Below are 12,432 nucleotides of genomic sequence, written 5' to 3'. Positions count from 1 at the left end.
TAGATCTTTGGCCTCTCAAGCTCAAACAGTGAAAATATGCATGAGTCTACTCTCTGGGACGACTTGCCTAAAAAAATTATTTTGGTTTAATTATCTAAAGTGCATGGCCTGCAAGTCAAACAGCTTCTTCTCTCTTTCAGATTGATAAAAAACAATACAACAAGATCTTGGAACTGATTCAAAGTGGCATTACCGAAGGAGCAAAACTTGAATGTGGGGGTAAAGGGCTAGGAAGAAAGGGCTTCTTCATTGAACCTACGGTGTTTTCCAATGTAACAGATGACATGCGGATTGCCAAGGAGGAGGTACATGGGCAAGATCATTTTAGAATGTCCTAAACATGATTTTGTTTCTTTTGTTTACTTCTTGAGACAAAAGCTTTACAGTGAAAACGACCATTATACCAAAAAAAAAAAAAAAGTTAAAATCTTCTCAGAACTTAGTCACAGAGCAACTGACAGCATCAGTTTGGGTAAAAAAGCTTAATTTTTGTCATTTGCTTTAGAGTCTCAGACTTGAAAGACAAGATAAAAGAAGAAATGAATTATGTTTCACTATGATGACAGCTTTGGGAAATTCATGCTTTTTTACAGGCAGCTATTACTACTAATAAAATCTGTAAAGAGTAAAACAGGAGGCCATTTATAAAGCAGAACAGAACAGGAATAAATGCCTCTGTGTGAGCTGTTTTTCAAATTAATGATTAATCTTTGTTGCAGATTTTTGGGCCTGTTCAAGAAATACTGAGGTTTAAAACCATGGATGAAGTTATAGAGAGAGCCAACAATTCTGACTTTGGGCTGGTAGCTGCTGTCTTTACAAATGACATAAACAAAGCCCTGACGGTCTCTTCAGCAATGCAGGCTGGCACAGTCTGGTAAGGCAGAAGTTATCACACTCCTGCTCTCAGAGATAAAGAGTTTAGCTCATTATCATTACATTACCTCGGTTTTGCACCCTTTGTCTTTGTGTTTATCTAGATCATCCTAGTGGTGAATCACTAACCAAGATACAGAACAGCTGTTGGGGAATGTAGTCAGTCTGCTCACTGCAGCTGAATGCTATTGAAAGTGGAAAGTGCCTTGCTTTCTGTTAGCATGACCTTCCAGTTACACCGCTGAACAGCATTGCTGAAAACAAAACAGTGTAAATTATCCTTTCCGTGGAGCAGAGGAAGCCTGTGAGGTTTCTGCTGAAGGCATAAGAAATCGTGTATTTTCTACAACCTTAAGGAACCAAAGGGACGCCTATTTCTCTTGTATTTAGGTGTAGGAAGTGACACTTCTAAAGTTTAATAGCTTGCAATTTGATATGTCAAGCCTGGATACACTAAAGATCCTCGAGAAATCAGGTGGAAAAAGGACAAATTCAAACCTAATAGCTCTGTGTTATAAACTGGCACTGAAATTTGTCAGCAGATTAACAGTCCATTACTGAAGCATCCAGGTGTTCAGTGCCCTCCTCCAGTCCTCACAAGCTAAATCCCACTCTCTTTAAAGCAAGGAGTAGAAGCTTGCTTAAGTCCCTCCTTTCTTTTCAACAAGAGACCATTTTGTTAGTACTAAGAGCTATACAGTATCCTTAGCTCCATGAGTTTCAGTATCTCCTGAGTTGTCCAAATGTCTGACAGTGCAATTGGACTTAATGCCTTTTCCTGTTACAGGATAAACTGCTACAATGCCTTAAATGCCCAAAGTCCTTTTGGAGGATTCAAAATGTCTGGCAATGGGAGAGAGATGTAAGTATTACACTGCTGTCTTCTAAACTATTTTGAGCTCTACAACTTAACAAACATTAGTGAACCCTTCCATGCAAATTAAGATCAGGACATATTCCCATCAGAGGATCAGGGCATAGTGAAAAATGACTCATAACCACTGCCAGCTCTAAATGCAAACGATTTATATGGTAAAACCATTTCTTTCTTTCCTTATTTATTTATTTATTTATTTTAACACAACAAAATGAGTTACAAGAAGTCCCTTCTTATTCTGAAAGATACTGAAAATTTCTGAGTATTTTTTTCAAACTGCAACCTGTGTTTTCCAAGTTTTCCTTCTCCATATTAATCAGCAATTTTCCAGAAAGATTCTATTTCATATCTTGCTTTATGCTTGTTGACTCATTTGTTGTACTTGTTTCAGAGTTGTTTTGCCATGTATTTTGCTTTCTTACATTTTTTTTCCTTTCTGTTCCTTTTGCTACATTTATCAGTATAGGATCATCTGAATTTAATTAAAAAGGTGTCTGTCTTTTCCAGAATTATAAACAATGTTAGACGAAATCAGGCCTACAGAACAATACACAAATGTGTTTATATCCCTTAGAAAGAATCACCTTCCATTACAAAGCTTTCTGTCTTATTCCGTTTAGAACAAAGTCACAAATATTTTGAAACGGAGCTACCTTCTAAAATGCTGTCCCATGTACCTAACTGAAAGTGTTAGCAGTTTTTAGTTCTCATTACAATCACAAAAATGTTTAGCAATTGCGTCAGCCCCAGATTGGTTGTGCATACAAAGGATTCAATTAATTTCTGTGCAGGAGGCATGTATACCAGATATGTCTCACCTAAGATTTCAAAATAGCTAATGGCTAATGGCAAACTCAGCAGTAAAACTAAACTAAGGTCAAACTCTTTAAAACTTTAAATATGTTGAAGTATACAACTTGATCTATAAAATGAGCTCTATGTAGTCTGAAATATTTTCCCTCATTAGGGAGTACTTTGAATAACACATTCATACTATTCTCCACATTCATGAGTTATGAGGTGATCTCACACTGGCATAAATATGTCAGCTCATCTAACTCTTATCATTGTGAAAATATTCTAAAACTACTAAGCTCGAAAGAGCACATGAGTAACCTGACACCCAAGAGTGACCCCACTGACTTCAGGGAGGTTAACTGTGCAAGCAAAATACTCACATATTAGTATTGTAGAGTTTTGCAAAAGAAAGTGTGTGTGGGGGGGGGGGGAGAGGAGGGGGGAAGGAGAGGCAGAATCAGGCAGCACCCCAACTCCCAAGGAAAAATCTGTGATAGCTGTACACTTGATTCACATCCACAGCTTTGACAATACTCACCATAAACAGGCAATGTTTGGAATGGCAATCATCTCTCTCACACCAAGATGCCTGAAAACCTGCTTATGAGTAATTATTTTACTCCCTTCACAACCTCTTTGATCAGATATCACCTTCTAATTCACCCCCCCAATTTATATCTGCATACATTTTATTAAAATGCCAAGGTTTCTTAGATCCCTGTGTTTAAGTGATACGTTTTACAGCATAAATAATATTGAGTCTGGTAATTAAAGAACAAAAAACAAGACAAGAAAGTGTTCATACATATCTGTGCCATTGCTAAGCTAATACGATGTTTTAGCCAGATTGTAATTCTGCCACTGTGATATTTGTGCTAGCAATGTATTATCTGGGACTTATTTTGTTCCTGCATTAAAATTCACAGATTTTTATCACACGTTGGGAAAATAGGAACCCAAAGTTGAGATGTGCTACGCTCATTTTACACTCCCACAAAATGTACCAGAGTATGTGCATACCAATAGAGAACCCAAACTCTTGTACAGAATGGAACTGATTTCTGTTTACCTTAAGGCTACAGTATTCTTTTATTCTTAAAGAAGTATAATATTATTTTATTCTAGAAGGAGTTTGAAGGAGCAATTCATTTACATTTACAGGTTTTTAAAGCTCCTTATCAGTAACTGAGTCGTGTAAAATTGAACCGAAAATCAGGCAAGTCCCCCAGAATTCTGGTCTCTGTCCAAATATCTTCAAGGGAAGGAGGTGCTATTCTACCTCAGACTTAACATTTACTGTCATGGGAATTATTATTCTCTGTATGACTCTGAGCTACAGCAGTGCATAGTTGCATTTCCAAAAAGAAGTGCAAGTAGGCAAAGGCCTTGGAGTTGTAATTCTTTTTTTCTACCATTCTTCTCTTTGCTTGAGGAAGGGAGGAGGGTATGTAATATCATTTATTTTTGGAGAGCAATTTGTTCCCCTTCCCTCACACCTCCACAACCAAAGGATAGCATCATGCAAACTTGACCTCTGGGCTCCTCCCTCTCACAGACACAAACCTTGTTCTCACCCTGATACCAAACTGCAATTCAAACAGACACAAAGTTGCCATACAACAGGATGTTATTGCTCCCTGCCTCCCTGTATTAGGCTGTGGGGACAACCAAGCCCTTTGAACATGCACTGACTCATCTGCTCTGATGGTCTGGAATTACCCTTCATCCTATTCAGCATGAAAACTTTTTTAACTTTAGAAAAACAGTTGGTTTAGAATTCATCACAACTGCCCGCTTCCAAACTTTCAGACAGAATACAAATGCACAAGGCCCTGAAGCCTTGAGATGAAGAATTAGACCAATAAATACAACTAATTTTGTTTGCCAGACCAAGGTAAAACAAAACAAAACAAAACAAAACAACAAAACAACAAAACAACTGGCAGTTGGAACATACACAAAGGCACTGGATACTGTGAGGCAGGTTACATAGTAACTTGCAAAAATGCGTTCATCAGATGTCTGGAGCCAAGCTGCATCACTACCAAATCAAGCAGAAACTTTCATGCAGAGAGACTTACTAGTTTTAGTTTTTGGGTTCCATGCAGCTCCTGGTGACGGCTTCTAGTATGCCATAAAGGAATGGTTTTGTGTCTCAGCTAAGTCTGATAAATAACTAAGTGTTTTGATCATCCTTTTGGAAACAAATCTAAGATGTTCCCCTGAAAGCTGGGGGTGAGGTGGTCCAACTCAATCAGATCTGTTCTCATGCTAAAGAATCTTTACTAATATATTTCCTTGCTTGTACTTAGGCTCTTGTGCATCTTAAAATGCTTAGTAAAATGCTTAGTAAAACACCAGCCTTAGTGAGTTAGACATCAACTACGTGTAAGGCTTACCAAGCTGAAGTGTGTTGGCAACTTTTCAAAACTGCATGTAGGGTGAAATGGGATGGTAAATGCTGTATTTCTGCACAAATTCATTAACTTTCCAGGGAAAGTCACAGGACTCCTCCCCCAACATTACATTTTGTGTAAACCATACAGTATAGAAGGAAACACAAAGGAGGCTATGCAACACTGGGGACTGACTGAAGGGTTTAATTGCTTTGAACAGTGGCTCCTCACTCCATTCTGAAAACAACATTTACTAGACTGGGATTCTGAGGAACTCCCCTGAAATATTCTTTATGGTATAGCTGGGATTTTAAATTCTGCATAGCTGGATCCAGGGGGAAGGCAGTGTCAAACGCTAAACATGCTAATATGATAATGCACGTGTCAGCACTTTTTAGTTTTAATGTAAGTAAGAGAACGGTACTGGGTGTGTTTTATGGATGGGGATAAGAATTTAACCAAGAAGCAAATGACTCTAAGTGCTTGTGCAAAAGAATCCTCATATAAGTTCATATAGAAGAGAACCTCCATTCATGGACTTGGACTGTGCGTGTTTTGAGGTGGGGACTTTGCTTTACATACACAGCAGCCAGCAGAACATAACTTGTGACTTGACTAGAACACACATCTCCATCACCCAAAATATGCACAGCAAAGTGCAAGTATCTATATCTAAGAGGAGATAGGCAAAACGTCCAAGAAGCCATGCCATAGCTGCTCTGTGCCTCAGCAGAGTTGTCTACGAGATGAGCCAGGCCAGAGCTGACTACAAGAAAATCTACAAAGCACTCAGAAACACATTTCTTGAGCATCACTTACACAAAGGAGAACATGTATCCCACAGAGTCACGTGTCAGATGACTGGGACCTAGTAAGTGACTAGCTTCTAAAAGTATGTAGGATCTTAGATAAGAAGCTGTGCCAGGACAAAAACAGGTTTTCTCGTTACCTAGTGGAAATATGAGCAGGCTGAGTTCTCTTTCACAGTAAGTGCAAATGTTGATTTCTGCTGCTGAACATTTTGTCAGGGAAAAAAGACCAGTGGGTTAGGAGTCATTGTTACCTTTATCCAAAGTTGTGAGCAGTTCGTTTTCCATAGTACTGTTTAGACGTTCTTTTTCTTGGGTGCAAATAACAAGCAGTAAATTCACTGGTCAGTAGTGTAGGTCTTGGTATTTGAACATTTTCAGGATCTGGAAAGGACAGAGTGCATCAGTTCACTTCCAATAGTTCCATCAAGGGACAGTAACTATTTCTGGGTTTAATATCATTCTGTATCTCCTTATCAAATGCTGGAGCCATCCACTGGTCTTATGACTAGCCTGCAACTTCATATTCAGGTTTTCTGAAAGACATCACGAAAGGAAAACCAGTACAAAATCACTGTACAACAGAAACCTATGCCTAGAAATGTAGGTTGTATCTTAACTTCATCAAAGAATCACTTTACAAGTTTTTGCTGAATACAGAATTAATTTTTGGTCTAAGATGAACCTGCATTTTGTTTTCTAGGGGTGAAAGTGGATTGAGAGAATATTCTGAAGTTAAAACTGTGACAATAAAGATCCCTCAGAAGAATTCCTAAAATGATGGAAGACCATGTTGTGCAGAAGAGCACATGATGCCACCCTCTGTATTCTTTATGGAGACCAGCACTCAGGAATAAAAAGTGTTACACAAAATGTATTTAAGAAATTAAGTTGCAGCATATATACTGGGCACATAATTGCATAAGGAATGCAAACCAACTCTGCATGCTTTCATGAAACTCTCTTGAGAGTTACATCTTTATAAAACTTACCATAACAAGATAAAGTTGCTATTGGACATCATTTAATAACAGTTCTAGCTATAAAACTGTTAAATTCAAATGCATGCATACACACATTTATCTCTTCTTTAAATAAACAAAGTAAGTCTTACTGCTTTCAAGTTGCCTTCTCAAGCAGACCTGCCTTCTTCTGACATTCTTGTTTCATAAAGGGCTTTACAAGCCAAATTTACCCAAAATGCTAGGATCAAACAACATAATCAAGTACCATTCATGTTTTGAAAAAAATGTAAGACTGTGAACTGTAACCAGCCCAAAATTGGTATATTGGCAACTTTCCAATTAGCATGCTCACATAAAGAGGTTAAACTGGGGAAGGTACTAAATCATTATATGGACAATGAAATCCAAATATCATGAGATTTGGCTTTCATGACCCAGAGTGTTTTGGTTTTCAAAGCTTATTTTAATAATTATTTTATGGCTTGTTACAAGCAGAAATCCTCCCTCACTTACAGGGACTTAAAAGGTTTTACCTGCCAAAAGAGCATGGCCAGACAGGGTGGAAGAGTGCTAAGGAGAACAGGAACAGATCCCAAGGCTTCACAGAATATTTCAACTTTCATTGCCTGCTTAGTTTTGTTGTTGTTGCTGTCACTGTTGTTGTTTTCACTTTTTCTTTTTTTAAACAAGTATATGCACACACAGACTCCATTTATTTGTCTGCTAGTAAACTGCTTGTGATTACACTGAGAATCATTAAGTATTCATTACCACAGGAAGAACCTAGTGAAAGCCCACCTGTCAAGAAGTTAGCTTGATTTTATTTTCTTATTAAATTATGCCTTGCCATCCTCGCCATGCTTGGGAGCCTTAGGTGAACTTCCTGGCTAGTACTGTATTTTCATTGTTGTCTGCTTTTTGTTGAGCCCAGGACAAAAATATGAACATGATCTTTTAGAAGTAAGATGTTTAAAACCTGACATGCTATTTCCTGCTGCCTACAGAATCTCTTCCAACTTGCAATTAACAAACTAAACATTATCCCCGTCTTCTTTCTAGATGTAGAGCTCCCCAGACATTTTTTTTAAGGTTTCACTTTAAGTTTTAACTTAGAATTAAGACAACGTATTTTAGAAGTACAGTAAATCATCTACTGTAGCTACATTCTGTGGGGTGTAAGGACAGAGTTATGGCCTCAGGTGTAACAGTTCTGGCTGCAGAGTGTGTACTACGAACTGTTGAAAACTCCAGACCTGATTTAGCAAATTGTTTCCACACGTACTTAACTTTACTCTCTGAGCAATTCCTCGTAGATTTGAACTTGTGTGTGCCCTTAAATACACTGCAGGACCAGGACAACAGTATACAGCACTTGGTAGTGTTGTAGCCCTCAATATTTTCTACTTCTAACTCACGTCAATCTGCATATCGTGTTTTCAAAGCAATATGTATACACAATGTTATTCAGAAATGACAGTGCATTCACAGACATGGAAATGAATCCAAATATTCCTGAGTTGTTAAATGCAGATGCCATATACTTCTACTGTGTATGTCAGAGTTAAGAAAAACAAAATACAGCAAATAATTAGTTACCTTTTAAACTGCAATATAAAATGTGAAAAAGGAGATTTTACTTCCTTTCTCCTATTTACCTAAAAAAAAAAAAAAAAAAAAAAAGAGAGAGATTTCCTGTGGTAACAGCATTTACACTGTGTACTCTTTTGTATTCTTTCTGTGTGTTTTGTATGTCTGTGCTCTATTCCCTGTACATTCAGGTAAATAATATAGAGTTGCCATTTTTTCAACCTTGTCACTGCAGCTCCATTTGATGTACATGGATTTGTAAAATCCTTTTTTAAATGTACCATCTGCATGGATCCAACAAAACATTTTTCCTGTCCCTGCAGCTTTTTGTTACAGTTTTTAATCATGTATATAGTTATATGTTATTAAAAAAGTAAAAGGATATTTTCTATGAAGTTTTTTCCATTAAAAAGGTTTAGAGAAAGACTTTAGACTGTGAGACTCCTTTATTGTTGACAGAGCTATAAAAATATTAAAAAAAAATATTTTCTTAGCAAAAGATCTGCTCTCACAGTAGCTTTATTTTCATTTGCAGAAGTGAATGAAGTAAAAGGCCAATTACATTTTCTGGAATATTATTGCAGCTGTATGAAAAACACTTGTGAATTGCAGATCCAGGTCATAGCCAGAGTTCATCCTCACCCTTGTGGTCGTAAAGTTTAGCTATTGGGGAAGGTCTGAAATGACCAGAACCAGTGGGACACCCTTGCAAACTGCTGCATCACAGCTTGAGCTTTGGATAATGTTTAAAAAAAAATTACCATGTCTTTTCTTCCTCCAGTACATGAGTCAGAGAGATGATTAAATTAACACTCAGATCTTTTTATGTTAATTTCAAAATGCTGAAACAGGGGAAAAGAACAGACCGAATGCTAATTTGACAGCCAGTAAAATTCACACGGCCAGGTACTACACAACTGCCCCTCAAGCAATCCCTTAATTCCAGGGTTACTTTCACTGCTAGGAACAGAATTCCTCTTTTGAAATGGTGCCTACTTAGATAAAGTAACTACTCAGTTAATAGCTCCGAGCTACTTCATTGTATGGCAAGCACTGGTTATACCTCAGTGTCACAGAATAATGCTGTTGGCTTAATCAACACTCTACAGGCAATCACTGAAGATAAAGTAACTTGACTAAAACAGATTGGATAGCAGAGAACAAAAATTAACACTAGAAGTGAAATTGTATTCTCAAAAAGGAGTACTATTCCAGAAAGTCTGGGTTGTCAGGAATATATTAAGCAAAATTTCTCTTCTACTTGCCTTAACTAGTGGCACGCACAACACTGTCATGGGACTGTGAGTGGACAACGAGCACTTTCCATATCCCCTCCCTTCTGTCTCTGACCTAGTTGCAAGCCTTCTCACCACCCCACGCAGTTACAGAAGCACACGCAAAGGAATACTTTTCTAAAAGAGAACTGAAGGAAGGAAGGTTGTTCTGGAACCCACTGAAAACACAGTTTTGTCATCTAAGGAAGGAAGCAAAACTCACTCCATAGTGAATAAGTGGTTACTTATTCATGGACCCCCAACCAGTGAGAATTAATGTATCAATAAATGTGTATACAGGTATAGTAAAGTGAGAGTTCAGAAATAAATGTGCATTGCTTCTGGAAAAAGGCTATGTACAAAGGCAAACAGAATTTCAGTTTCATGGCTTTCAGACAAAGTGATGGATATGGATACTACTTGAATAGCACTAACATATTTATTTATTCCCATTTACAAAGAGCACTCCTCCTCCTGGAAAAACAAAACAACACTGAATTCAGGACACCAACACAGCTCTCCACATGGTTACACCACAAGCTCTGGAAAGCTGCATTTACAACCACGTTTCATTTGTATCCATATACCTCCACTTACTGCATGCTACGTCTATCAGCACAGGAAGTGGTTTTTCTTCTAACATCCTTATACTGCAAGGACTGACACTCACAGTGCTGTACAACTACAGCGCTCTGTAGCAGGAATCAGGAAAGGTATCTGTAGCTATTAGATGCCATCAGCATTGCCAAGCAATTCAGACAGACTTCTGTGAGCACATTACACTATAGCTGCATAAAATGCATCTTTTATCCTTTTCCTTATTAAATGTAGTTTATTAACTTGCTCTGTATCTTCTTTGTCCACTGGCAGCACACAGGTACCAAGGAACTATGTGTGGCTTTGCCAGAAAACTTGGAGAATTCTGAAGCAAAGCAGGGGACTGCAGCATTTTTGAAGTGGGCCGTTTGGAAGAATGAGTTAGGGTGATGTGAGAGTAGTGGTACTATTTCATGGGACTAAGGTGCAGCTAGAATACGCTACTACTAGGTGTTGCAGTCCCACTTTCGTCTTCCACACTGCACAATGTGGAGTGCTAGGATGCTGGTTTCCATAACCACTTACCTGTTTTTTTACAGAGGACCAGAACTGACACCCTGGAATTCAAGGGCAACATAAGCAACAGATTATTTCATCTGGCTGCAGTGCAAGCTCAGCTGTTTTAGTGGTGAAGAGCAGGCCGAACCGTCTGTGCAGCCAGAGCTGCTCTGTCGGGGCACTGCTTAGCACCATGTGCTTGGGTAGGTAAGACCAAGACCTAGAGGCTACATACACCTATGACTGAGAAGCTGCCCCAAAGAACATATTGTCAAGGAACACAGGCACAAAGATGACTTGCCTCTTGGTACAACTGGCTGAAGGCAGCAGAGCTGTTGCCTGGTGTCCCTAATCCCCTTAGTTTACTGTCAGAGGAACAGAAAAAGCACATCCACGTATTGCTGCTTCCTAAGAATGGTTAACTCCTAAGCAGTTCAGCCAGCTGAGTTTAAATCATGAACCCTCATAAAAGCCAAGCTCTCCCCTGCCTCCAGCACAGGTACAATGAAGCCTGTTTACACTGTAAAGACCCCAGCCACCTTTTTCTGGTATTGATAAATTTAAAACCACTCAAGCCACTACTGACAAGGACTGCACCCATGAGCCACTGCTTCTGCACAGTGAGCATTTCCACGGTCTTACAGGATGAGTTCCATCAAACAGTGAGGGGCTGCCCTGCGCTGCATACAGTGCGGCTATTTATGGCTGCACCTGCAGTTCCAGAAAGCACTCCAGAGAACATTGTTTTGCCCAATTTCAGGTGACATTTATGAACATGTGATGGAGGACCCTTGCCATCAGATGTAATGCCCAGATGTTTCAGACACACAGGAAGGCTGGGACATCTGTTCCGAGAACCTGGCTTAACATTAATTCTATTGACATTTAATCCCAGTATCTGTCATCCACTACTACGATTCCATGCTAGTTTTGAGGTGGTTTTATTTGCCTGGTGTCTCTTGGTGAGACCTGCTAAATGAACCTGGATTGTGCAACCATCACGGCAATCCACTGTAAGAAAAGCTCAAGCTGCAGAGGTTGCCAAGGAGGCTGCGCATACAGCGTGCTGAAGTAACCCAAAAGGGTGCTTGTGAAATGTTTGTGCTGCTGGCAGGCAGCACATTGCCAGGACAGATCACACATCATGCATTTGCACATCAAATGAAGCTGCACTGGTCTGAGAGCATGGGAAAGGCCTGTCTTGAACGGCATGTGTCCTACTTCCTAAACATGTATATTTTACATTTTACACTTGGTTATTGTCCAGACTGAAAGTACCGCAAGTTCTCCAAAGCTTGTCGTCTTGCCTTTGAAGTGGAACTGTTTGGATAATGTTTCCTTTGGCAATTTATCTATGTAAGAAAGCAAGAACTTAGCTACATTGGCCTCTCAACAATCCATGGCTAGCTTTTGTCAAAGAACTCAAGCACATACACGCACACAATTTGATCATTTTTAGTGACCTGGTTTAGCCACTCTCTTTCTCCTCATGATGAGGCTGGTGTAACTTGTACAAATATCAACTTGTTTCACTTGGGATTTTTCCCCGCTCTTTGTATGCATGGCTGAGTTCCTATTTCCTACAGCAGTGAGACATTTGCATGCAGCTCACCGTCACTGCCAAACAAAAATCAAATGTTTGCACTGCCTCCCCTGGCAAAAGGGCTCCAGCTCTCAGTCCACTGGTTTTCTCAGACTCTCCTGGGACCACAAGCCGGGACATCGAGCAGGATCTCTTCTGAAGTTTCTGCTGTT

At 39.2% G+C, this 12,432-nt stretch overlaps 1 protein-coding gene across 2 annotated transcripts in view; it reads left to right on the top strand.

The window, feature by feature from the left end:
* The window catches only part of ALDH1A2 (aldehyde dehydrogenase 1 family member A2), a 56,279-nt gene extending 47,589 nt beyond the window's left edge, over positions 1-8,690 (top strand). For both annotated transcript variants that reach the window (XM_032194651.1, XM_032194650.1), the window contains exons 10-13: positions 141-305; positions 720-877; positions 1,664-1,738; positions 6,460-8,690. In XM_032194651.1, coding sequence (XP_032050542.1) covers positions 141-305; positions 720-877; positions 1,664-1,738; positions 6,460-6,532 — 471 coding nt within the window. In that variant the 3' untranslated portion in view covers positions 6,533-8,690. The remainder of the gene's footprint in view (positions 1-140; positions 306-719; positions 878-1,663; positions 1,739-6,459) is intronic.
* The last annotated feature ends 3,742 nt before the right edge of the window (positions 8,691-12,432 follow it).

This window comes from Aythya fuligula, chromosome 11, assembly GCF_009819795.1.
Source record: "Aythya fuligula isolate bAytFul2 chromosome 11, bAytFul2.pri, whole genome shotgun sequence".
NCBI classification, from domain to species: domain Eukaryota; kingdom Metazoa; phylum Chordata; class Aves; order Anseriformes; family Anatidae; genus Aythya; species Aythya fuligula.
The sequence above is the reverse complement of the archived record's forward strand: the minus strand, read 5'-3'. Positions and strand labels throughout refer to the sequence as shown.